The sequence below is a fragment of the Lissotriton helveticus genome, chromosome 11 (genome assembly GCF_964261635.1).
Source record: "Lissotriton helveticus chromosome 11, aLisHel1.1, whole genome shotgun sequence".
NCBI lineage: Eukaryota > Metazoa > Chordata > Amphibia > Caudata > Salamandridae > Lissotriton > Lissotriton helveticus.
Window position 1 is genome coordinate 42842179 of NC_136072.1, and position 27978 is coordinate 42870156.

A 27978-nucleotide genomic window follows, 5' to 3' on the forward strand; every position below is an offset into this window, starting at 1 on the left:
CCAGGACCTAGCACATATCTTAGAATTATGTTCAAACAAGGAGGTATTAGGGGATCGAAACCATTGTATAAAACCTATAGTTTTTAGATATATCCTTTCCTCCTCTACCAATGTAATCGTTTTTTTCAAAAAGTCCACCAAATAAATGTGTTTGCTATAAATTGTACAAATTTATGAAATGTGTTCTATTTTCATTTTAAATGTGATTTTTATACTCAGCTAAAATATTTTATGCAAGAGTTTTATGTATATAAACAGAATTATGTACAATTGTTGATCTCGTAAAAGATTGATATCAATAAAATTAAATTGAAATTGAAATAAAGACCTAGAACTTGGCAAACAAATGTTGTTGTTTTTTTACACTGGATGGCCGCTTCAATGGTTATTTGCAGATCAAACCATGTGTGTCACGCCTTGTCCCTGTCAATGCTGCCAAGTTTGTCTGACTCATTGGCATTAAACGTGTCACACCTCTGCATCCTATATTATATGATCTTACGTAGAATCTACTGTAGTCTCGTCCTTCGGTGGCGAGCGATGTTATGACCACAATGCTCACAATTGTCCCAGACTGAAGAAATTGTTTTTGTTGTTCCATACCACCCCGAAGACACTAATCTACATTTTCCTTTTTAGTTCTGATGCCTTGACCTCACGAAGAATTACTCATCCAAGCTGTGCCACACTTCATAGCTGTGCTGCAACACCCATGGGGCGAAGAAGTTAAATGCTGGACAGAGTGACCCGTCTGGAATGGACCTTAGGCAGTTTTAACCAACCTGGCGCCTCTCCCAGACGTCACCAGTCCTTGTTTACACGTCTGCACTGTGACTGTTTCGCATTAAGAGAAAAAGAAGGAAGAGTGATTCACCTGACTGAGAGACGGTACGGGTATAGAGTTTGCGGGTTCAGCTCCGGATAAAGCTCCTAACAGGATGGACGCGATGGAGGTCACGTGGGCGCTAGTCGCCCTGGCTGTGGTCCTGCTCCTGGGGCAGTTTCTAAATCTACAGTGGGAGGCGAGGAAGTATCCACCTGGACCAACTCCACTCCCTATCATTGGAAGCATGTGGGCGCTAAACTTCAGTCTGCACCATGAGACTCTCATGCAGGTATGCTGGGAAAAGGGGTGAATGTGGAGCAAGGCACAGGGGCTTATTCCAAGCTGCTTTCTATCACTTGGGGTAATACCACACCTGGAAAATACTCATACCGCAGGGTGCAGTTTGAGCTGGGAGTAGCATACCCTCACCATTCGGTTTGCGCTGCTATAAATGGTGGCTAAGGCCTTAATACTGTATTTGTCCCCACTTCCAAGGTATGCAAACTGAGATGGTGCAATGTTTGAACAAATTAAACCAGGTTTTGCCTTGCAAAATGAGCACGGTTTAGAAAAGTGTTAGTATGCATTTACGGCACAAATTACAATCTTAATCCAGACACAGACTCATATTTGCGCCAAAATGGGGATTGGTGGGGAAATCAGAATTAGGGCCAGAGGATGGCAAGAAGTCACTTCATGTATGATGGCGCCAGTGGAGCCTATACATGGATGATCATTTGGCATGGCGGCATAAGCCTAATATGTACAATTGTGAAGTCAGTGACGGATCTGTAGTGCTGTAGCAGACACCATGCCTACTTCAGATGTGGTTTACAATGACAAACTTAACACATGCACTTCTGGGCTTTACGCAACTGTACATGTAAAATGTTTTTTCGCTTCATTGATGTATTGTTAATTTTTTTAGTTTTATATAATTTAGGTTTTCTGATTTTAATGCAGAATACATCGAAAATTGTGGTGAACGGGAGGTGGCTCGTGTGTTTCCAACACCGCAAAAGTACTTACGGGCAGATTTATAATAACTGGCGCATCCCTGCATATCAGCAGGGATGCGCCAGTTATTGTGCACCATGCCTCCGCCACCATGGATGCGCCGCATTTACTATGCTGCACACCATGGGGCAAAAACGGCACAGGTGCGTGACGCATCTGTGCCGTGAAGGCGGCGCATTGCTGGAGTTGCGTCGCACGTGCGACGCAGCTCCAGCAATGCTTGGGGGGGGGGGGGGGCTATCTTGTTAATGCTGGCACAGGGTTTTGACGCAGCATGGGCTCAAAAGTGACTGAGTGAAAGCTTGTAGATTTTACTCAGCCACTTTTAGGAGGTGTTTCTGTGCCTGAACGCCCCCCCCCCCCCCTTCCCCCTGTACAGGAACACCTACTTCTGGCGCACGGCTTTACGACGTGACGCATCTCCCAGATGCGTCACATTGTAAATACCCCGCAGCATGGTGCATCTGATGCGCCGCCGCTGCGTCACAAAAGTGACGCAACAGCGGCGTAAAAGAGGCGCAAGGGGCTTGTAAATCAGCCCCTAAATTTATTTAACTACTGATTGCTATGTCATCAGAATGAAGTTTAGACATTTAACCTCCAGCTGCCAGCTCACTTCGAACGCTGGCCTATATTGAGCAAAGTACTGTTTTTGTGGCTATGGGGGGGTATTTCTCGGCGGAGTTGCATTGGGTCTTGCATGTTCATATTTATGAAGCTAACACAATACAGCTGGGTACCTTAGCATTCTTCAAACGTAAATTAGAGGCACATTTCTTTAAAAATTGCTCAAAGCAGCCCAGCCACCACGGTCGCTGTGCTGCGTTTTTACTCTCCTGTGCTCGCACACAAGGATGCAGCCGATCGGCATGCACACACGCACCTTTGCACCATAGCGCAAAGCTGTGTGCATCATGTCTGCCAAAGGTCCTGAACTAGAAGGATGCATTTCCAGCACAAAATCTCAAGGTTAATAAAACATTTTTTACATTTCACACATTAAGTGTGTGCTGTACAATGCAGCACACATGCAATGTGGGAAATATTTGAAGAAATGACTGCATTTCTCAGAGTTTGAGCTTGGCGCAAGATATGTTATTTTTTTTTTTTAGACAAAGTCCGGTCTAATAATGTTTGCAGATCTGGCTCTGAGTCAAACATGGGTGGTTGCTTTGGAACGCAAAAATACCACCCATAGAACGCCCTGGGATTAAAAGTAGCGCAGATGAGCGTAAAGCGTTCTTTGCAGATTTTAAGTGCATCTTTCCTGCGAAAAAATGTTTGCCCTAGAAAGTAAATACTTCATAAAGATGTCACAATGCATACATGAATTTACATTTATATCAGCCATTAAAATATATAGAATTTTTAGGAATAATAAACTTTATGAATTTTCCACATACTTTCCCATAGGGAGATCTCCACCAACAGGTGTAAAGTTACTAGTAGTAACTTTACACTCATAAATTCTGTTTAAGGAGGTCACAACCCCTCATTTGATGGGGTGGAGAAATGTAAGTCTGTACCTAGTTGTAAATCTCCACTCAGAAATGGTGAATAGCAAAACACTTTAGAGTTACACCTATATGAAGGTGTAAACATACACAAAAGTATCATACAAGTGTAAATGTATCTTTGTAAAGTGGGCACTATGAGTGAGTGATGGATAAAGTATCTGAATGATATGATTAATGGGTTTAGGGTTACTAAAGCTAAAATCCTGTTTCTCCTGCTCTGTTGTGCACGACGCCCTGTGTGCTGTGTCTTCCACAACAGAGTTACCATGAATAAAGATGCTTCCCCTCTCACAGCCATCCCTGCACACCTCATTTAAATGTGCAGGGTAGTAAAAGGAGCATCTGTCTCAGCAATTTAGTCAGTCTCTGTTTCCACTCGACACACCAGGTTAAAGATTTAGGGCCTCATTTATGAAAAGTGACGCATCGCTGCATGAAAACAGCGATGCGTAACTTTTTACTGCGTCCTCCTTGCGGCACCAATGAAGCGTCATATTTACAGTATGACGCATCATGTCGCAAGGAGTTACAGATACGTCAGTATTTCTGACGTATCTGTAAGCGCAAAAGTGACGCATTGCTGGGGTGTGTCACAAAAGTGACGCAACTCCAGCAATGCATCCTTTCACATGGGGAAAGCCCCATGTGAAAGGGCTTGCGTCAGTCTTACGCCTGCTGTGAGGCAGGCGCAAGATTTTGACGCTACAGCGTCCTAAAAGTGATGCAGTGAAATCTCATAGATTTCACTGCGTCACTATTACGAGGCTTTTTGCAGGGGAACGCCCCCTCTGCATACATTATACCTGACGCAGGTATAATGTAGCGCAGGGGTTTACAAAGTGACGCATCTGCTTAGATGCGTCACTTTGTAAATAGTGCGCAACAGGAGGCATGTTTTACGCCGCCGATGCGTCACAAAAAGTGACGCATCGGAAGCGCAAAACTGACGCAAGGCCTCATAAAAGAGGCCCTTAGATTATGTGAATTTGGAATCCAATGCACAAAGGAAGAGGGCAGAACTCAGCACCATCTAACACACTAGCCACTGAATTCTTTACTTAGGTTCTACAACTGCCAGGCATTTTTCACATTAGAAATAAGTCTGAAATTAGAAAGGACAGCATATAAGTAGCTGCCTGACTGCCAGTTTGACCAGCTATACAGCCCAGGTGCTAGAAGTAAGGTTCTACTAACAAGACGTGCTATGCAATCCATCTGTCACTGTGCAGGAGCACAGTTCATCCTACATGAAGTCCTAATTCTAGAGTGCACAGAATCCGGATTGTGCCTGAAGGAGATGTTAAAAATATAATATATATTAATATATAAATATAAGTACAGATTGGGTTTTTCATATTGCCTGGTCGATCTGACCACAGCCCCTGAATCTGCTGCCACACTTTGGCCATATTTAGGGGCAGATTTACAAGAAAGTGCCGCAGTACGGCACCGCAGGCCCACTGGCTGCGCAACGCTGCAGCACTTTCAGAGCACAGGAATGCGACATATTTACAATGATATGTCGCATTCCTGTGCTCTCCCCTGCGCCGGCGCAGGCACCCTTAAACCATGGTGCAAGGATGCCTGTGTCATGGGGAGATTGTTTTGTGCAGGAAGGTGCTTCTTCCTGCACAAAAACAATCACTACATGCATTATCCTCTTTCAATGCATGCTGTAGAATGCAGCACGTATTAAAAGAGAAAAAAATCAAGGAGAAATTAAAACATTTCACCTTGTTGCGCTTCGCTACACCTGATGCATTTCCAGGTTTACGATTCCTCCTAAATCTGTAAATGTGTCTGGTTCCATAGATATTGCGTGGCAATACCCATGGAACGACCCTTTCACGCAAAGTGCTGTGTGTAAAGGAGTCGTATTTACAAGGACAGGAAAAGGCACACAGGGTGGATTTTCCTGTCCATATAAATATGGGGCAGAGAAATGCGCTACAAGTGCATCACAGAAAGTGACATACTGGCAGCGCAAGGGGCTTGTAAATCTGCCTTTCAATATGTAGGGATTTGGAGGTGGAAGTAGGTACAAAAGCCTGGACGTTATCCCTTGATGATTGTTTGATTACAGGATTAGTCTCGCTTGAAATACCTCATGGGGCACAGGATGCCCTTGGTTATGGTGACAGAAGAGCCAATAAATCCTGTTGGTGTGAAAGTATGACTTGCATGACTGCATGTGTTTGCCCTAAGCACAGTTTCAAGTGTGACTGCATTTAGTAAGTTGAAAGTCATGGTATAGGGGAAATCCCCTCTCGTACAATCTCAGGGATCTGTTATTTGAGGTCCTAAGGAAAGTGACGAGACCCACTTGGGCTCAACAATGGTGAACACTAGCGGCTGAAACATGCAGACTCATTCTAGATGCAGGGGATCACTAACTGTCTCTGTTGGTACCATCATCTTTGCTTTAATCGTGTCCGAGTACTCTGAAGAAATTGTGAAGAGGCGACTTGAGATAGTTTTATTTTTTGTGCAGATCCCATCACCAAGAGTAAACCTAGTAAGAGCTCCCTTCTTCTGAAGCTCAAGCCCTCCCAGACACAACAGGTGTCTGGGTGAGAACTCAATGGTGAAGCATGCCACTAGTGAGTTCCAATGGGTGAGAGTCCTTTTATCAAATAGGAAGGATTCCCTTTTAGGTAAGGTTGGGATGACATCTCCCACATGTAGCCTGTATGTTCTCCAATCTGCAGCCTCTTTCCTTTCTTTTGTATACAGCGGAGTTCAAAGAGGAACAGGGAGGACCCAATGCCTGTGATTCCCATTGATGGAGTTCCATCTAGATGGAATGGGCCTAACAGCCCCAGGATTCTGATTGGGCGATCAGCCAATAGAGCTGCTCCTAGCCCCTACCCCTTTAAGGCCCAGCTCCTTCCCGCAACTAATTTGCCCCAAGACATCAAAGTAAAATATGCTGCACACTTAGGCTTACACTTGGAAAGCAGTCATAGTGTCAACCTCTTTTTAGAAAGTAGTTTCAGAGTTGTATTACCAATATTGACTGTTGTAATAAGGGAAAAGCAACTGGCAACTTGGGGAGAAATCGAGTCAATCATTGTGAGATATACAAACAATCCAATTGGGTTAGGACCGGGCTATTTTGTCACCCATCACATTCTTTGGATGTCTATATTGAGCCAGAGTCATAGCAAGGGTATTCTTGGTCTGATAGTACCGCTTTCTGCTGAGAAAGGATTAGAGAATGATGGAATGTATCTGCAAGTTTGACTCCATCTATGTTAGCCTGTTCTGTCACACTCCATGCATTTTGTGCTCCTGCAGGATTGTTGTTACAGGACTGAATACATAATCCCCAATACCTTTTATTTAGGGCAGTCTACAAACCCACAACCTACCAACCAAGCAAAACTACCAAAAAGATGGTATGTGTCCGAAAATACAACTTTCTTGTACCTAAAACTCTCTGCTTCACTTCATGCTTAAGCACAAGCACGTTTGCTAAGAAATGAATTAAGCGACCCTTGACCCTTCCAGGTAGGTCGCTCCCCTTTCACACAGCACCGCCTGTGTGTCCCTGCCCCAGCTGCCGCTGCTGAGGAAGTTCGAGGCTCTCCACCACCCGCGGGCTACCACCTGCGCCTCATCCTTGGTGGCCAGTGGTAGGCCGTAGGTTTGCTTATCCTCCATTGTATTGCCTGTATTTTCTTTCATTGCTCCCGTTGTAGTGACTGCATTTTCATTGTTGTGTCTGTGACTGCTGTTGTCTTCTCCCCCGCTGCCTGTACATGGTCTGTGCCCGTTCTCTCCCTCTGTTCCCCTCGCTGCCCCCGTATCTCTCTGCCCGATTTCCCTTCTGCTCCCCTCACTGCCCCATTGTCGCTCTGCCCGGTTTTTTCCTTCTGCTCCCCTCGCGGCCCCCGTGTCTCTCTGCCCGTTTCTGCCTTCTGTTGCTTAGTTGCCCCTGCATTTCTGTGACCTTTCTGCCTTCTGTGCCACTCGTTTCCCCCCGTTTTTTGTTACCTTTCTGCCCTTTTCTTGTGACCTTTTAACTTCTGTGTCACTCGTTTCCCCCGTTTTTTTGTGACCTTTCTGCACTTTCTTGGGACCTTTCTGCCCTCTGTGTCACTCGTTTCCCCCGTTTTTTCTGACCTTTCTGCCCTTTCTAGGGACCTTTCTGCCCTCTGTGCCACTCATTTCCCCGTTTTTTCTGACCTTTCTGCCCTTTCCTCTGACCTTTGTGCCTCTGTGCCACTCGTTTCCCCCCGTTTTTTCTGACCTTTCTGCCCTTTTTGGGACCTTTCTGCCCTCTGTGCCACTCGTTTCCCCCCGTTTTTTTGTGACCTTTCTGCTCTTTCTTGGGACTTTTCTGCCCTATATGCCACTCGTTTTCCCCCGTTTTCTGTGACCTTTCTGCCCTTTCTTGGGACCTTTCTACCCTCTGTGCCACTCGTTTCCCCCCCGTTTTCTGTTACCTTTCTGCCCTTTCTTGGGACCTTTCTGCTCTCTGTGCCACTCGTTTCCCCCCGTTTTCTGTGACCTTTCTGCCCTTTCTTGGGACCTTTGTGCCTCTGTGCCACTTGTTCCCCCTGTATATTTGTGATCTTTTGCCCTTTTTGTGACCTTTCAGCCTTCTGTGCCACTCGTTTCCCCCTCAATTTTTGTGCCCTTTTGCCCTCTATTTTCTTCGTCGCCCCTCGCCGCTGCATTCCCTGCGACCCCGCCCCCCTGACTGCCAATTCGCTGCCCCCACCTCCCGTCTCCCAGCTGCTCCTCCCTCCCACTTCCACATATAGGCCGGACGCTGCGCGGTGAGGGAAGCGACCCTTGACCCTTCCAGGTTGGTCGCTCCCCGTCCGCACAGCACGTGTGTCCCTGCCGCAGCTGACGCTGCTGAGGAAGTTCGAGGCCCTCCACCACCTGCAGGCTACCACCTGCGCCTTATCCCTGGTGGCCAGTGGTAGGCCGTAGGTATGCTCATCCTCCATTGTATTGCTCCCGTTGTAGTGACTGCATTTTCATTGTTGTGTCTGTGACTGCTGTTGTCTTCTCCCCCGCTGCCTGTACGTGGTCTGTGCCCGTTCTCTCCCTCTGTTCCCCTCGCTGCCCCGTGTCTCTCTGCCCGGTTTCCCTTCTGCTCCCCTCACTGCCTGTACGTGGTCTGTGTCCGTTCTCTCCCTCTGTTCCCCTTGCTGCCCCCATGTCTCTCTGCCCAGTTTCCCTTCTGCTCCCCTCACTGCCCCATTGTCTCTCTGACTGTTTTTGCCTTCTGTTGCTTAGTTGCCCTTGCATTTCTGTGACCTTTCTGCCTTCTGTGCCACTCGTTTCCCCCGTTTTTTGTGACCTTTCTGCCCTTTTCTTGTGACCTTTTGCCTTCTGTGCCACTGGTTTCCCCCGTTTTTTGTGACCTTTCTGCCCTTTTCTTGTGACCTTTTGCCCTCTGTGTCACTCGTTTCCCCCGTTTTTTGTGACCTTTGCATTCTGTTCCCTTCATCGCCCCTCACCGCCCCCGCCGCTGCGTCCCCTGCGGCTCCGCCCCCCTGACTGCCTATTCGCTGCCACCGCCTCCCGCCTCCCAGCTGCTCCTCACTCCCACCTCCCCATACATGCCGGCTGCTGCGCGGTCACGCCGCTGGCGCGCGGCAAGCCGTCAGTGCCCGTCCGCGCCCAGCGCTAGAACCCTGGCCCCCGCACCCGCCATGACGACTGCCGACACTATGACGCCAGCACTCTGCACGCTCTCAACCCCGGACGGACCCACAACTGCTTCAGGGTCGCCCCTAAACGCACACACGGTCCCTTCACCTGCCGGAACTGCAGCTACACTAGCCACAGAGCCGACAAACCACCTGCCTAGAAAGACCTCAACCACCTCCGATGCATATTACTCAACACCTGCTCTGCACGCAAACATGCCGTCTAGCTCTGGGACCTGCTAAACACAACCTCCCCGGACCCCGCCTTCCTGACAGAGACCTGGTTGAACAACTCCTCTGCACCCGACATCGCCATAGCCATCCCAGATGGCTACAAGCTCATCCACAAAGACCGCACCAACGGAGTCGGAGGAGGAATCGTCATCGGCCACAAGCACAGCATCAGGGTCACGACTAGCATAGACGACGCGCTCAGCACTGCCGAACACGTGCATTTCCAGGTCCACACAGACCCCAACTCCACCCTCAGAGGCACCCTTGTCTACCGACCCCCGGACCCCGCCCCCAGTTCAGCGACTCCATCGCCGACTTCATCAGCACGCACGCCCTGACTTCCACCGACTACATCCTCCTCGGAGACCTGAACTTTCACCTTGAGAACAACAACAACAACAACAACTCCACAACCCTGATCGATAACCTCGCCAACCTTGGACTGAGACAACTCTTCACAAACGTCCACCCACTCCGCTGGCCACACGCTCCACCCCGTCTTCTCCTCAAGCCCGCACGTCTCTACCAGCCACACCACCGAACTCCTCTAGACTGACCACAGCTGCATCCACTTCACCTTCCAGAAACCCACCACACTTCACCGCACCCAACAGATCACCCGCCGCCGCTGGAGCAAAGTCACCAAACCTCGCTCTCAGCCAACTCACCGAACCCTCCAACACCGACGTTGGTGCCCACAACTTCAGACGCTGGATCAAGGACTGTGCCAACACCCTTGCCCCGCTGAAGAAACCCTCCCACAGAGAAACCAGCAAGAAGGACAGCAGAACTCCTAGAATCCAAGCAAGCCTGTCGGAAACTAGAGAAGAAATGGCACAGTGAACAAACTCCGGACAGCTGCGCAGCACACAAGGACGCCGTCCACAACCACCACCACCACATCAGGGCTGCCAAGAAGACCTCCTTCAAAGACTGAAAAATGAAATATACAACAAAACAGATCAGGTCTGTTGATGGTGTGTACCTGTAACAGCGTCTGAGAAACAGATAGAGTGCATGTGTGCCTCACTGTTGTGGGTAGTTATAGGCAACTTATAGCTAGAAAGAATCCCATCAGACCACCCTTGATGGTGGAGTTTACGTCACGTGGGAATCAATGATCATTCAATCACACACATGGCCATATAGTACCATGGTGGGAAAGGATGTCAGAAAACTAGCCATAAAGTTTGCCAAAAAATGGACATTATCAAATGCAGTGCTCAAGTGATATAGTGAAATAAAATTGACTACTTCAGTTCTGACAAAGTGTACATACAGAAACTTCAGTGCCAAACATTAAAAACGCCTGGTGAAAAATCTACCCTTTGGCGCTATGCAGGACGGTCGACATGTTTCAGCCTATGGGACATTGTCCCAGCTTTCTTCAGGACCATAGATAGGAAAAAGCTACTGCAACAACAACCACAAATAATGTGTTGGGGAAAAAAACCTGATACATATCTACCAGATTTCAAACGTTTTTGGGCGTCCACTGGTGGGAGAAGATTCTCTTCTTCCCAGCCTTGTGTGGGTGAAGACCTCACCTCACCCGGCAAACGCTCGGGAGTAGGAGGCCCCGCTCTATCCGTCGGTGCCCCGGTGTGTAAGCCGAGCGGAAGTTGACCCTCCACACACATTTTTTGTTTTTGTTTGCTCCTTCAAAGACTGCCTCGACAACAACGCACATGACAGCAAGGAGGTCTTCAACATCGTGAAGGAACTCTCTAACACCAGCTCCAACACCTACAATATCCCGCCGTCGCAAGCCCTGTGCGACTCCCTAGCCACCTTCCTCCACCGCAAGATAGCAGACATCCACGATAGCTTCAACCCCCAGACAGCCCCAACAGACAGCAACACAACAGACCCTCCGCACACCATCAACCACGTCCCCTTACTAGCCTGGACCAGCGTGAGCATCAATGACATCATCAAGACCATGAGCACAATCCACTCCGGCTCTCCGTCAGACCCATTCCCGCACCACGTCTTCAACAAAGCAAGCAGCTCCATCGCACCCCACCTACGCAACATCATCAATCTCTCCCTTGAGACAGTGACCTTCCCAGAGAAACACGCCAAGATCGACGCCCTACTCAAAAAACCCAAGGCAGACCCAAGAGACCTCAAGAACTTCTGACCCATCTCTCTGCTCCCCTTCCTGGCCAAGGTCACTGAGAAAATCATTAACAGACAGATAACCCGATACCTCAAAGAGAACAGAATCCTGGACCCTTCCCAGTCAGGGTTCTGCAGCAACCACAGTACCGAGACAGCCCTCATTGCCGCCACCGACGACATCAGGACCCTGCTAGACAATGGGGAGACTTCAGGGGTCATCCTCCTAGACCTCTCCGCCGCCTTCGACACCGTCTGCCACCGCACACTACGCGCACGCCTCCACGCCGCAGGGTTCTGAGACAAGGCTCTGGAATGGACCACCTCCCTCCTCTCTGGCAGAACCCAGAGCGTCTGCCTCACCCCGTTCCATTCCGAAGCCTTCCGAGATCATCTGCGGCATACCCCAAGGATCCTCCCTCAGCCCGACACTGTTCAAAATTTACATGGCCCCGCTTGCACACGTCGCCCGACAGCACGGCCTCAACATAATCTCCTACGCCGACGACACTCCACTGATCCTCTCCCTCACCAAGGACCCCATCACAGCCAAAACCAACCTCCATGAAGGCCGTCGCGGACTGGATGAAGATCACCCGTCTGAAGCTGAACTTGGACAAGACAGAGGTCCTCATCCTCGCCTCCAACCCGTCAGCCTGGGACCAACAGCACTGGGGGCAGCCCTGACCCCCACCGACCACGCACGCAACCTGGGAATCATCCTCGACTCAACGCTCTCAATGACCAAGCAAGTCAACGCTGTCTCCTCCTCCTGCTTCAACACCCTCCGCATGCTCCGCAAGATCTACAGATGGATCTTGACAGATACAAGAAAGACAGTCAGCCAGGACCTTATCAGCAGCAGACTCGACTACGGAAACGCCCTCTACACGGTAGCCCCGACCAAGCTCATTAATGGACTACAACGCATCCAAAACGCCTCGGCACGACTGATCCTCGATGTACCATGACACGGCCACATCACCCCACCTGAGAAACCTGCACTGGCTCCCCGTCAACAAGAGGATATCCTTCAAGCTCCTCATCCACGCACACAAGGCACTCCACAAGACCGGCCCAGCCTCCCTCAACAGACGGCTCTCCTTCTACACCCCCAACCGCCAGCTATGCTCAGCCGACTGCACTGGTCAAATGTTTGTGTTGATTCAAGACCAGACAACCCTCTCTATCTGTTTAATCATTACCCCGGCGACCAATAGCTGCATAGGAAACAGGGGCTAAGTGGGTTTCACTAAAGCATGGGGAAACCTAAAGTGACCAAGCGACCACTTCAGCCGCTTTCTCATTTTTCACCAACTATGACTGATTTCAGGTAGTTAGGCATATGAAGTAGTGTGTGCATGCTATCATGTTCACCATGGACTAAGACAGCCTACTGCTGGAGGACCACTAACGTATGCAGCATGTACTCAGGCTCCAACGTACCCTACAATTCACCTAGTATCAGTAAACCACACATACTGAGCTTCTGTACATGACACGGGCAAGACACCACAGTCTGAGGATCTGAACAGACAATAGACAATAGCCCCACAGCTACACAGGTTAAAATTGTTGATCCCCTGCAATATTAATCTGTTGCTACTAGGACCTATCATTGCATAAGGATAAGTTACTTACCTGTAATCCTAGTTCTCTTCCAGGGATATCCTCATCAAAGTCATAAGCACTGAATATTCCCGCCCATGTGTGGGGCCCCCAAAAATAATATAAAAAATTATATATGGAAATCACATATATACAGCTCCACATATATGTTTATGATTGGAAACCTGGCTGCCCTCCGTAAGGATTTCTTCAAAATCCATGCGATCCTCTTGGGGAAGCTTCTCAGAGAATCGTTGGAGAGAATCCCACAGGGATCTATCGTAATGCCCCAGGAGCGCTTCCGCGTTGGATACTTTCAGCAAGGAGGCGAAGTGCCACACACCCTCCGTCCCCAGGAATCTTGCGTCTTGCTCTCTTTGTCCGGTGGTACAGTGGAGGAAGATGCAACGGCATGGGTCTTTCTCGTCGCCGCGATTATTACTGAATCCGGGAGAGGGTCGGATCTGAGGAAGAGTGGGTCATCCTCTGGCGAGCGATATTTTTTCAGAATCCTCGCTGGAGCGGATCTAATCGTTGCTGGTGTGAGGAAGACTTCCATGACTGGTTCTATGATGCCCGGAACCAAGGGAAGCAGAGGTTTAGCCGATGTCTTGTGATGCAGGGTTTCAAAGATCAAAGAAGAATTGCTTTGGCGAGCTGGCATGGGAATACCCAGCTTAAGTGCCCCTCTGCCTAGAATGTCCTGGAATGTGTAGATGTCATCCACTGGAGAAATTCTCGATGGTGGACTGTCCGTCAGTGTTGGAGAATAGTTTCTATGAGAATTATGAGAAGAAGACAAGGAAGGAGTAGGAGATATGTGCTCCCTCCTCCTGCTCCTTGATCTGGACCTCCGTCTGCTTGAACGCACCGGGGTGCGTGTCCGCTCTCTGGGCCTCAAAGGGGATCAATCCCAATCCACTTGCTGGATCAAATGAGCCAAAGGAGACCTGTGTTGGGGACTGGAGTACTTCCGTGCTGTGTCCTGGTCAGGAGCCCAGTGATGTAGTGGTCTGTACCATCTAGGTGACAACCTGATGGAAGGCGACTTCTGCCCTTCTCTCCTCTCAGGAAAATGTGCCGGAGGAGATGGGTTCACCTCTTCATGCAATGGCCATGCTGGTGAATGCCTTGACACTGCGCTGTCCGAAGACGAGATCACAACCCCAGGGGACCTGGATGTTGATCCTCGGTGTGAACCCTGAGAACCTGAAGGAGATGACGATAGGCTCACTGGAGGAGAAGCCTCTCCTGAAGGGCACTTAGACTGCGATCTGTAATGTTCATGTGCTGCCTGGGACCTGGGCGTGGACATTTGCCATGAGGAAGACCTCCTCTTCTTAGAAGGGGGGCTTGAACGTGTGGTAGAACGTCACCTAGACTTCGAATGCCTATCCGACGCCGATGTCGCCTCCTTTCTTGATGTCGTTTCAGCGGACTTCAGTCTCGACGTCGACCGGTGATGGCCCAGTGACGGAGTTGTCAATCTCAACGTCGTTGTCATAGGCGTCTTCTGTCTCGACGTCGAGGTATGCTGCTGCCTCGACGCCGAAGGGGGTGTCTCGTGCCTCGACGCCAAAGGCCAGTGAACTGCCCTCGGCGGAGATCTATGACTCGACGTTGAATGCCGGTGAGACGACGACGGAGTAACCTGCTTCAACGCCGAACGCCGGTGGTGAGGCGTTCACTGAGCTCTGTGCCTCAAAGTCGATCGCCGGTTCGACGACGGAGCGCTGTGCCTCGATGTCGATCGCCGGTGCGACGACGGAGCGATGTGCCTCGACGTCGATCGCCGTGGCGCTGACTTAGTGATCTGTCTCAACGTCGTATACCCACCTGGCGATGACGGAGACCTGCCTCTCGATGTTGAACGTCGCCTGCTGATGTCAGCGCAAATGGGTGGCGCCTAAGTACCCTCTGTGACGTCATCTCGGTGCTGACAATGCCAGTGACGGACCCAGAGCCGTAGGATGCCACCTACTGACGCGCAGGGGTACTGATAAGCAAAACTTTCCGCATCCAGTCTGACGCCTGGGGATATTCTAAGGTAAGGAATCTATCAATAACGTGTCTCTTTCAGATACTCCACGTAGTGGTGGCTTTGAAAAACAGGCTCATAATAATCCTCTTCATTTTGATATTTGACGTGCAACTCCAAGGGGCTCTGGGCTACACCAAACATTCCTTGATCTTCATCCTCTGATTATTGAAGATCCCCCAAGTGGCTTGGTGGTGGTGGGACACTTTACTGGCAGATGGTTATTCAGGACAAATACTTTATGGAGATGATGATGCGGTGATCTACAAAAAATTTTCAGTCAACTTGGTCTTTTTTTTTAAATGGTTCAGAGGAGGATCTAGATTTCAATTGGAGGGCTGTAGATGAAGTACAAGGCTCAGACTTAGAATCTGAGAAAACCCTTTTCCTTTTTTTCTCATGAGAGGAGCCTTGTGTAGATCCATGAAGGGGCTTTTTTAAAGGCTTTTTGCTTCTGTGAGGTGACTCAAGGTAAGGTCTTTTCCTCGTTTTCGGAAGTCTGTGAGGAAACAAACCACTCACTACTTTCCTCCTCAGAAATGATGGCAGTTTTAGTTTTAAGTTTCTGCAACCATAAGAAATATCTTCCCTCACGGTCCTTCAGGGTTTTTGTAGAAAAAGTTATGCATAACCTTGTGGGTTGGATGAAGGCAAAAATGACATTCCTAATTAGAATCTTCTGAATGAAGCTGTTTCTTACCTCAGGTGGTACAAGGTCTAAAGAGTCCTTTCTTGACCGGATCTTGCATACTGGAACAGAGAATAAACAATTTGGAAATCACTAAATCTGAAGAACTGAATAGAGCTCAGGGAGAGTTCCTTGTGCACATCGTGCAAGGAAAATCTGAAGGAAAATTACTCTGATGGGAGCGTTCTGCGGGTGCTGTCTCCTGATTGGTCTTTGGCCCTTTTTCAAAAAGGACATAGATAGGCCATTAAGCAGAACCTTGCATTCACTTTCCAGCCTATTAAACTGAGACATACAGCTTTATTCTGATGCCATGGGACTCCCACTTCGACGATGGGGAATGATTCAAACATGTCACGAGCGCAGCCCCCAGGCACATTTACGGTACATATTACTCCTGAGGTGTGGTGTCACCACTTCTCAGCCGTGTATTCTTCCTAAATGGTGCCCATAGACTAGGGTCTGCCTAAAGAGTCCCCATGTGGCAATTTGTCTTTTAGGGAGGAGGAAGTTCTAAAAGCTATCTATGACAGCTGTAGCAAAAAGTGCAGGGCTTGGATTGAGCGCCCATGGACTTATTTAAAGCGGATCCAGGATTTTAGTCACTAGTACTCACTTCTGTCTTTAATATGGTTTGCAGCGAGGGGGGGAAACAACCTTTACAACGCAACTTTTACAACGCACTACCATTACAACGAAACTTTTACAACGCAAAATCTTTTACAACGCAAACCATTACAACGCAAGTACTTTTACAACGCATGCCATTACAACGTAAGTATTGGTAAGTATATAATTATATTTAATATTTTATATGTTTTTTTTTTTTTTAAGTTTTCAGTTTTTGGGTAAAGGGGTATTTTTAGGGTTCAGGGTCAGTTTTCAGTTTTTGGGTAAAGGGGTATTTTTAGGGTTCAGGGTCAGTTTTCAGTTTTTGGGTAAAGGGGTATTTTTAGGGTTCAGGGTCAGTTTTCAGTTTTTGGGTAAAGGGGTATTTTAAAGGTTCGGGGTCAGTTTTCAGTTTTTGGGTAAAGGGGTATTTTTAGGGTTCAGGGTCAGTTTTCAGTTTTTGGGTAAAGGGGTATTTTTAGGGTTCAGGGTCAGTTTTCAGTTTTTGGGTAAAGGGGTATTTTTAGGGTTCCGGGTCAGTTTTCAGTTTTTGGGTAAAGGGGTATTTTTAGGGTTCAGGGTCAGTTTTGGGTTTTTGGGGTACAGGGGTATTTTTAGGGTTCAGGGACAGTTTTGGGTTTTTGGGGTACAGGGGTATTTTTAGGGTTCAGGGACAGTTTTGGGTTTTTGGGGTACAGGGGTATTTTTAGGGTTCTGGGTTAATTTGGTTTTTTTTTGGGGTACAGGGGTACAGGGTAAAAAAAAATTAAATTAATTAAATTATATTAATTACAATTAATTTAAAATAAAAAAACATTATATACTTACCAATACTTACGTTGTAATGGTATGCGTTGTAAAGGTATTTGCGTTGTAAAAACATGCGTTGTAATGGTATGCGTTGTAAAAGTTTTTGCGTTGTAAAAAATTCGTTGTAACGGTATGCGTTGTAAAAGTATGCGTTGTAACGTCATACATCCAGCGAGGGGATATTACCCTCTTGGAGACTTTCAATCATTGTACCTATTTTTAAAAAGGGCAATGCCAACGACCCTAGGTGCTACCTACTGGTATCCCTGCCTGACTCCACCACTAAAATAATTAGCAGAGTGGTTTCAGATCGCCTTTTATTGTGGAGAAGGGAGAATAACCATATATAGAGTTCAATACAGTTTCTAGAAGGGCCTAGGAACCATTGAGCAGTGTTTAAACTTACATCTCATCATGGCCAAACATAAATATGCATGGGCAATCCCAATCCATCTTGCATTTATGGACCTATTGAGCACCTTTGATTGCATAAATAAGTTGAAATTGGGGGCAATCCTTGAACTCATGGGCCTGGAGGCGACCTGGTGTCTTTTTTTACACTTTTACACCGGGATCTCATGGCCTCAGTAAGATTTTGCGAGGCTGGAGAGTGGACCTCTACATTTAAAGTCAATCAAGGAGGACGCCAAGGTTGCGTACTTGCCCCATCCTCTTTTTATTATATATTAATGATTTGGAGAGGACACTAAATATTGCTGGGGCACATGTACTGCTCTTTGAAAATAAAGCTGTGCCCGCCTTATTATATGTGGATGACATGGTGCTTCTTGCTGGAACGGCTAACGATATGAAGATATTACTCAGTAACTTTGTGAAATTCATGAAGGGTCTGGACTTGGAAACAAATTACTCCAAAACATTTGTTACGGTGTGTGGTCCCAGGAACCCCAAAACTAATATCCAATTAATAAAAGAGTAAAAATTAGACAGGGTATCCCTTTTTCCTTATCTTGGCTTGGATTCTAATGATGCTTGCGCATGGTCTGCCAGTCTTAGAAGTAGATTAACACAATATTCTCATGCAGTGTGCACTATTTTCTCTCTTGCTGCTTGTACTGGTAGAAAGCCATTGGTATATCAAACAAATAATCAGCGGGTCTTCCGAACTTAGGACAGCTATAAGGCACAAACAGTACAAGCGTAAAACTCGTACTCAAACATGGGGGGAGTTCTTTTATAAGGACGGAATCCCATCACCCACTGAGGTGGCAAGCTTCATCATCTGGGATCTCCTATTGGTTAAAATTCCTAGTGCAACCAAGGGCTACAACCCCTCACTCTGAGGGAGGAGATCAGGGATGCTTTAATGTTCAATTTATCCGATCTCCTAAAATCTGCTTGATGAGAAGCGTTGGAAGTATTTCAGGTGATGGTTGCAGTGCAAAGAAAGGTGATGTGAAGAGTGATCTACAATTGACTACCAAGAGAAAGTGTTTATTATTTAACTCAGTGGTTCCCAAATTGTGCACTGTGGCTCCCTGGGGAGCCGTCCAGTCTAGCCAGGGGAGCCGTGCACCAAGCACTTTAATGCATTTAACTTTGAAGGGGTTGTTGGCTTCAGTTAAACTTAATTAGATTTAAACATATGATGATTTGTAAGTGAATGTCTAAAGCTGTAAACGTAATGCTTAATTGATGGCATCTCGAGGGAGATGACCTCCATATTTCACTGGATCCCCACATTCAAACACTCCCAAATAAGGCAGAAGATGCCTGATTTATTTTGTTAGACATATTAATAGTTTCATGTTTTTCCAAATACATTTTACACCAATGCAAGTTATCAGGAAAGTACAGTTTTCTGTCTAATAAACATACTAAGTATTATTAAATATTGACATTTGTACTTGAATTATAGGTACTTACAGTACACATTTCTTTCAGTACACACACTTCCAGACAAGCCGGCTCGCTCCTTGAACACAGGGAAGTAAAACGCCATATATTGCATAATGCCAACATTTGAAGCAAGAAAGAGGGATGTTTAAGACAAGCATTTGCAATGCAATAGGTCTCGCATTAGGAAAGTTTGAGCTATTGGTATTGTAAATGGCAAATTTTGTATTTATGTGTTGGTTTTGAAAATAGCTAAATTAATAGCTTTGTCATTTTTAATGCCAATAGTTTTAACTTTCGCAAATGTGACACCTATAGCATTTGTAATGCAATATGTGTTGTATTTACGCGACTTAGATGTATTGATATTACAAATAACAATGGCTTTTATTTTTGTTTAATAATTAAAACTTAAATAAAAGTTATTGTAATTTATAATGGCAATAGCTTAAACATTTGTAAATAACTTTTGTGAAGATTATGTTCAGTGTATTTTATTGTGATGAAAATCCAAGAACAGAAGTGAAATATTAACATCTTTTTGTGACATTTGTAATATGAAATGGTAGCTTTATAGGAATGATGACAAGGAGAAAACTGTAAGACTTGCTATTATAGTTTTATAGGAGGCTTATTAGAGAGTAGAGCAGCTGTGAACGTATATATGTAATTTAATGGGAGCTGTGGCAAAGGTAGAGCAGACGGGCACGAAGCTATAGTTAAATGAGACGCCTAAGAAAGGTAGGAAAGAAGCATGGACTTGTAGTTTGATGGGAGACATAACAAAAGTAAACAACAGTGATGCGGGCTTGTAATTTGAGAGGGATTATAATGGAAGTAAACTATAAAGGCAGAAAATGGTATTTAAATGTGAGGTATTGTGGGAAAGCGGAGGAGCAGAGACAAGTAATATAATGGGGATGTTTGTTGAGGGTACTGGTGTGGGGGGAGTTTGTAGATTTTGTAATTTTTGTGACTAGAAGAAGCAGAGATGGTGCCACTGAGAAAGCCACCGAAGTTCCTTTGCGAGAGTTTTACAACAAAGCAGGAAACGAATTAACGTGGCATGGCGCCAGTCGCAAGTTGAACACATGCTGTTTTACAACAGCAGATGCTAGCGCGTATTTATGAGCGTGTTTGCAGGATTACCTAGTCAATGGAAGAAGGCAGCAGAGGAATTGTTGTATTTATAGAAAGCATAGGTATGGTATTGTAGTTTAATAAGAAGCTTAACAGGGTTAGAAGACACGGACATAAAAAGTGTTCTATAACGGAAGAGTAAACGGGAGGGTAGAGCACCCTGTGATTAACTTGTAATTTAACAGCAGAGGCAGACGATAGAGGCTCGGAGTTGTAATTTGAAGGGGAACATGGCCTAATAAACTATAGGTATATAGCTGTGGAAACTTGTTAAGGGACTTGTAGAGAAGTAAAAATGTTTGCAAATGCAACATAATTAATATGTACGGTGTTAAGATAGCAATGCTGTTAGTGACAATGCACATTAAGGGCATATAATTGCAGCACGATAAAAGTGTTGTCCATAATTAAGCGGAGTAAACAGGGCTGTAGCTACATAGAAATAGTGCAGTTTTGAAATAGACAGACACTATGCTGTATGTAAATTTAATTGGTGACTAGGCTAAAGTGAAGGGATGTAAGGGCTAAGTGCAGTACGAGTAATAACAGTTTTAGAGCGTAGGGGTTATGTGTATTGTTAAAGTAAATATAATAATATTAAAAAGCACACAAAAAGATTATGCTTCCGTAAAAAAAAAAGCACCAGTAAGTAAAGTAAAGAGCAGAAATGTTTTCGACATCGCATTCATTCAGCTTCTTTTTTTATTGAAGCACTTGAGGGGTTCGGTCTGATTTCAGGGCGCTCGGGGCAATACCTGTGAAGGCTCATGTGTATGTGTTCTATTTATAACATATCTGTGGGTCCAGTAATAAGGTGCGGGCGCTTCTAGAGAATCTGCAGCCGCCCGATAGCTCCAATTTTGTTTTGCAATTTAACGCGTGGATGCAATTGTAGCAGGAGAATGATGTAATGTGCCTCAAAGTCAATTTTAGCCGCGTCATTGATTAAAGAAAGGCGTGTCTTTTTCCTCCTCTGCCCAGGACAGCTCATAGGTAGACACAGGCTCCCACACTCCACTGACGGGGTGGACTCACTCAGGGGTCTGTGGAGACTGGTGGAGGAGGGGGGGGGAAGGGAAGAACAGGAAGGGGGGGTGAGAGAAGTGAAGGAATGCGGGGAGAGAAAGGGGGAGGGGGCTCTGAGGGTGAGAGTAAAGGGGGAGCTGAGAACCCCACATAAAAAGAGGGATAATGAGAGGGAGTGAGAAGAGAGAGGGAGACAATGGGGGAGACTTGATGAGAGAGTGAGTGACAGATGACGCGGAAGAAGAGAGTAAAAACAGTCACGGGCTGAGCCGCCTTCGCTTCGACATGCACACACTGTATGGGGGCTGTAATGGCAGAGCCAAGGGCGGGGCGCTGTAATTGGAAGAAGTGACACAACAAGGCAAGAAGGCAAGAAGAGGGAGAGGGGACATACAGCGAGAGAGAGGAGACAAAAAAGACTGCGGGAGCCCTGGCAATGGGATAGGGTGGAAGAGGGAGGGAAGCAAGAGAGAAGACGACTGAGAGGCGTTATTTGGAGGTAGAGCAGCACTGAGTAAAGAGAACAGGGAAACTACAGGAGAAGGGAGTAAGAGACACGAACAGGACAAACAATGATCTAGAAGCACGGAAGAAAAGGGAAGTGTGGCAGAGGAACAGTGGAATGCTGATAAATAAGGCAGGGGCGCGAGCCAGAGGAGAGCAGCAGGAAGAAACAGGAAGGAGGAGCATGAGGGGAAAGGGCCTTGGTGCCAACGGATTGCGAGGGAGGGAGAGGAGCGCAAGGCAGAGAGTGGGGACGGAAGGAAAAGAAGAATAGCCAAGTCGGAAAGTGAAAGGCGAGGATGTCTAAAAATGCTGCGTGCGGGGGGGGGGTTGCAGCGGGGCTACAGGGCAGGGAGAGGGAGGAAAGAACAGCTGTGAGAGAGCATGATGGGGTGAAGCAGGAGAGGGCAGAGAGATAAAGACAAGCCGGGGTGCCAACCTTCGTGTAGCGCTGTGAGGAGGAGGGAGGGGGGAGAGAGTGCGCTGTGCATACCAATGGCGAGGTTAGCAGCGAAGGGGCCTGAAGCGCATCAGCAGGCGAGCCCTAAAGAGAGCCAAAATGGATCAAGGGAGCAGCAGGGCAGGGGGAGAAAGGAGTGGTGATTTTGCGAGGCTTCTGGCGGGGGGCGGGGGGAGAAAGGAGGGGCAGCGGAATGCGTGCGAGGGGAGGAGAAGTGTGGCAGGCAGATGTGCGGCCTGGTGAGGGGGCGGGAATGCGAGCCTGGTGGGGGCAGGTGGATTAGGGAGATGCTCGTGCTTGTGTGGTCACGTGACCCGCTTTGTGGCCACGTGACCTCACATGCACTGTGAAGAAACGCCAGTGGTTTCACTAGCCGATCGAGCACTTGAATTCTCCCCCATTTCCCATTGCTTCGCAATGGTAAAGGACGAGACCTAAAAAATATAAGAGGAATTTATTTGACTTGCATTGATTTGGAGGCAATTTTAGGGAGGAGATAGAAAAAAGAAAGCTGTATGTGGTTTAAAAAATTGTGAGTCACCCTGCTGAGACAGGTGTGTTGGCACATATGACATGGGTCGAAATGGAAGTGCATGCAAATAATCTTCAAGCACAGAAATAATTGGGCCTACATGCATAGGGGAACTATCTAGCACTGTAAGTGGGATAAAAAAGTTTAAGAGGGTACTCTAAAAAAGGCGTTCATCAGCTTCATCCCAATTATTTTCAGGGAGAAAAATGCAAGCACTCCCGAGGCCGGGCTGGGCAGCATATTTATTCGTATGACCAGCGCATAAAGGTAATTTGTTTTGGACAGGCGGCAAAGAAATGTACTCACTGTCTCGTTCAATGCAAATCCAATAAAAAAAAATTATACAAGTATTTAGAAACATTTGATTAGTTAAAGATCATAAAGTAATGAACAAATGTGCGTACGTGCTGAGGCACGGTTATATTTGGTGCATCAGGTACAGTGGCACCGGGTACCAGAAGTCTTAGGCAGCATCTGAACTCCATTAATGGTTTTATTTTTATAGCCCACCATCAGAGTGGGTGCCCATTTTGTCTGCTTGCACCAGGGCGCCTGGCAACTTTACTGCCCTACCAACACCTGCCACCAAAATAATACAGCTTATTGAACGCTGTGGCTGATTCAGGGAACTGTGCCCTGATGTGCTGTTATCATTTCAATGTGAAACTGCTTCGGTTTTCAGGCCTGCCGAATTATGTCAAACACAGTTGCATGTGAAGCATTAAAAAATGCATGACAAGGTACATGAGGAGTGTCATAAAGTTTTTATTAGCGCTCTAAAACAGCGTTAGGATTTCGTGAGTGCCATACAATATCAACACAATATATAAAAAAATCAATCAAAGAGAGGGGAACACAATGCTTAGATTTGTTTTAATTGTTGTAAATTCCATGTACCTGAACTTCAAAATGACTCAGAGTGACATTTGAAAGAACACCCATGGCACAGTTTGCTGTTCTGTTTAAAATGTGCCGGTTAATGACATGCTGCTGAAACTTTGGGCATCATTAGGATGGTGGGAGGACTTGGTCCGCCCGCCATCCTGACGTGAAATGGAACCGCCCGCCATGAGTGCAGGGGTCTCGTGGGGGTGATTAGGATGCGCCCACCACACTGGCAGGTGTATCCTGCATTTTTAACATTGCGGTGGGCGGTGCTTTCAGCAGCACCCGCCGCAACGTCAAAAATGCATGTTGTGCATATGCCTGCACAACGTGGCAGGCACCACGCAGTGCCTGACATGTTGTGCGTGCACATGCAGGGGGGTACCATAGATACCCCCCCATGTGCCCCCGACTCCCCCAACATCCTGGGGGCCTGCAACGAGCCCCCAACTTCAGAATCGGCATGCCTTTACGTGGCGCCTCCCGCCTGCCTCCTGATATGGATGGCGGTGTCTTGCAGACACCGCCACCATATTAAACTCTTTTGCGCCCGGTCGACTTGTCGCCTGGGAAGAAAAGTGGCGGACGGTCTTCCCGTCCGCCGCGGTCCCCCCGGGAAATGGGTGGCGGGCAGGAAGGATGTAGGGTGGATCGCCACCGCCATGCGGACGGTGGCGATTCGCCCTACATCCTAATGGCCCTCTATGTTTTTTAAAGAGACATTGCTTTAATGTTAATGCTCAGATAAGAGTGAGATTTACTATTGATTTTGCTTACACATGCCCACGTGCAGTGTGTAACCTAGCTAATGGCCCAGTTAAGCAACTTCTTTTTGCAGTTTTATATAGTATGAACTAGACTTGAAAACATCGTAGTGCTTTACAGGAGCACCAGCTACGTTACACAAGGACACAAGCTAACGTTAAACAGCTTTTTGAGTCATTTCAGAAGTACACACCTCGCCTGCACTTTAAGCTGTAGGATCAGGAGTGTTCTTGATATTTTATGCAGATGTTATTAACCCACAACCTGGCAACCAGGCTCCTGCTGGCCAGTGGACTCGGGATACCACACAAAGTCACTGTAGCTACAACGGGGTGATGTAGTAGCCATGTACATACAACTACTGAAATTCTGACGTGCGGTGCTTCACTTTTGAGGTTCACTTTGCACCCCACTGTGGCCTTCTGCTGTTGGTCTCCGGTAGTGCCTTTCCCTTGCCTCTGGTTGACCTCATGCCCTGAAGTCCGTAAGTCCGTCCATCCTGATATGCTATAGCGCTAACTCAACCCAAAGGTATTGGCGCACTTTACGTGAACCCAGTTACATTACACAAGAACACATTCAAATTTGGAATCACAGAGAGTTTACGCGATTCACAGGTGATCAAGCTACATCAATGGGAAAACCAGCGTTGGTGGGAGGTGGGGGTTGAGGGAGCGTAGAGGCTCTGTATACAGTAACAGGAGTTAAGTGTGGCAAGCAGCGACAGGAAGGAGGTGGTGGTGGGAGGACGGCATAGAGAGATAAAGTGAACTATGAAAAATTCAATAAAATGCAAGCAGCGATGGGCAGGAAGTGGTGGTGGGGGGATGGCATATGAAGAACCCGGGTTTTTAAGAACCCAGCGGTGCCAGGGGACACACCCAAAGACTTCGAGTTCTCCTGTCTCAGACTACAGAAACACAGAGTCTTCTTGGTGATGTCAAAGATCGAATTTATTGGCTGCAACGTGTAACAATTCAGAAAAGGGGGTGGTGATGAACAGAGTGTCTGAATTAAGCAGACCACTCTTACCCAGTCCAAAGATCAGGGCTTGATCCATCACCGTTATTTAGCTCAATGCCCCATCCCAGCTCAGAACCTGGCTATATGCAAATTAGTCTGTCCCTGGCCCAGTGCATCATGGGAACTGGGCAGACCAAACTACCAAGCCAATTCTTCACCAGAAAGGAGACAAGCTACCGGGGACCGCTTTCTGGCATTTCAGCCTCGTCGGCCCGGCTTGCTTGAATCCTGATGGAGCAGTGAGCAAGGGACTCATGTCTGAGTATACCCTGCCACACCTATAGTGGCCAAAAACGATTCAGAAAAGAGGGTGGTGATGAACAGAGTGTCTGAATTAAGCAGACCACTCTTACCCAGTCCAAAGATCAGGGCTTGATCCATCACCGTTATTTAGCTCACTGCCCCATCCCAGCTCAGAACCTGGCTATATGCAAATTAGTCTGTCCCTGGCCCAGTGCATCATGGGAACAGGGCAGATTAAACTACCAAGCCAATTCATCACCAGAAAGGAGACAAGCTACCGGGGACCGGTTTCTGGCATTTCAGCCTCGTCGGCCCGGCTTGCTTGAATCCTGATGGAGCAGTGAGCAAAGGGACTCATGTTTGCCCTGTTCCCATCATGCACTGGGACAGGAACAGATTAATTTGCACATAGCCAAGTTCTGAGCTGGGATGGTGCAGTGAGCTAAAAAACGGTGATGGATCAAGCCCTGATCTTTGGACTGGGTAAGAGTGGTCTGCTTAATTCAGGCACTCTGTTCATCACCACCCCCTTTTCTGAATCATTTTGTCCACCATAAGCGTGGAAGGGTATACTCAGATGTGAGTCCCTTGCTCATTGCACCATCAGGATTCAAGCAAGCCGGGCCGACGAGGCTGAAATGCCAGAAACCGGTCCCCGGTAGCTTGTTTCCTTCCCAGTATAAGAATTGGCTTGGTAGTTTGGTTTGCCCTGTTCCCATCATGCACTGGGACAGGAACAGATTAATTTGCATATAGCCAAGTTCTGAGCTGGGATGGTGCAGTGAGCTAAAAAACGGTGATGGATCAAGTCCTGATCTTTGGACTGGGTAAGAGTGGTCTGCTTAATTCAGGCACTCTGTTCATCACCACCCCCTTTTCTGAATCATTTTGTCCACCATAAGCGTGGAAGGGTATACTCAGATGTGAGTCCCTTGCTCATTGCACCATCAGGATTCAAGCAAGCCGGGCCGACGAGGCTGAAAAGCCAGAAACCGGTCCCCGGTAGCTTGTTTCCTTCCCAGTATAAGAATTGGCTTGGTAGTTTGGTTTGCCCTGTTCCCATCATGCACTGGGACAGGAACAGATTAATTTGCATATAGCCAAGTTCTGAGCTGGGATGGTCCAGTGAGCTAAAAAACGGTGATGGATCAAGTCCTGATCTTTGGACTGGGTAAGAGTGGTCTGCTTAATTCAGGCACTCTGTTCATCACCACCCCCTTTTCTGAATCATTTTGTCCACCATAAGCGTGGAAGGGTATACTCAGATGTGAGTCCCTTGCTCATTGCACCATCAGGATTCAAGCAAGCCGGGCCGACGAGGCTGAAAAGCCAGAAACCGGTCCCCGGTAGCTTGTTTCCTTCCCAGTATAAGAATTGGCTTGGTAGTTTGGTTTGCCCTGTTCCCATCATGCACTGGGACAGGAACAGATTAATTTGCATATAGCCAAGTTCTGAGCTGGGATGGTGCAGTGAGCTAAAAAACGGTGATGGATCAAGCCCTGATCTTTGGACTGGGTAAGAGTGGTCTGCTTAATTCAGGCACTCTGTTCATCACCACCCCCTTTTCTGAATCATTTTGTCCACCATAAGCGTGGAAGGGTATACTCAGATGTGAGTCCCTTGCTCATTGCACCATCAGGATTCAAGCAAGCCGGGCCGACGAGGCTGAAATGCCAGAAACCGGTCCCCGGTAGCTTGTTTCCTTCCCAGTATAAGAATTGGCTTGGTAGTTTGGTTTGCCCTGTTCCCATCATGCACTGGGACAGGAACAGATTAATTTGCATATAGCCAAGTTCTGAGCTGGGATGGTGCAGTGAGCTAAAAAACGGTGATGGATCAAGCCCTGATCTTTGGACTGGGTAAGAGTGGTCTGCTTAATTCAGGCCCTCTGTTCATCACCACCCCCTTTTCTGAATCATTTTGTCCACCATAAGCGTGGAAGGGTATACTCAGATGTGAGTCCCTTGCTCATTGCACCAGCAGGATTCAAGCAAGCCGGGCCGACGAGGCTGAAATGCCAGAAACCAGTCCCCGGTAACTTGTTTCCTTCCCAGTATAAGAATTGGCTTGGTAGTTTGGTTTGCCCTGTTCCCATCATGCACTGGGACAGGAACAGATTAATTTGCATATAGCCAAGTTCTGACCTGGGATGGTGCAGTGAGCTAAAAAACGGTGATGGATCAAGCCCTGATCTTTGGACTGGGTAAGAGTGGTCTGCTTAATTCAGGCACTCTGTTCATCACCACCCCCTTTTCTGAAGCAACGTGTAACAGGCATCCTAGAAGTACAACACGGTGTATGTTCTCAGGAGACTGCTCAACTTTACAAAGCTAGTCATCCCTTTTATACCAAATATTATGCTTCAGGCAAACATTCCTTATTTACAGTTGACCATTCACATATTTT

The 27978-nt window shown here is 47.3% G+C and overlaps 1 protein-coding gene across 1 annotated transcript in view; it reads left to right on the forward strand.

Annotated features, from left to right (window-relative positions):
• Positions 1 to 516: 516 nt before the first annotated feature.
• Positions 517 to 27978, forward strand: part of LOC144791138 (cytochrome P450 2J2-like) — a 409659-nt gene continuing 382197 nt past the window's right edge. The window contains exon 1 of the mRNA XM_078665797.1: positions 517 to 1115. Coding sequence (XP_078521923.1) covers positions 939 to 1115 — 177 coding nt within the window. The 5' untranslated portion in view covers positions 517 to 938. The remainder of the gene's footprint in view (positions 1116 to 27978) is intronic.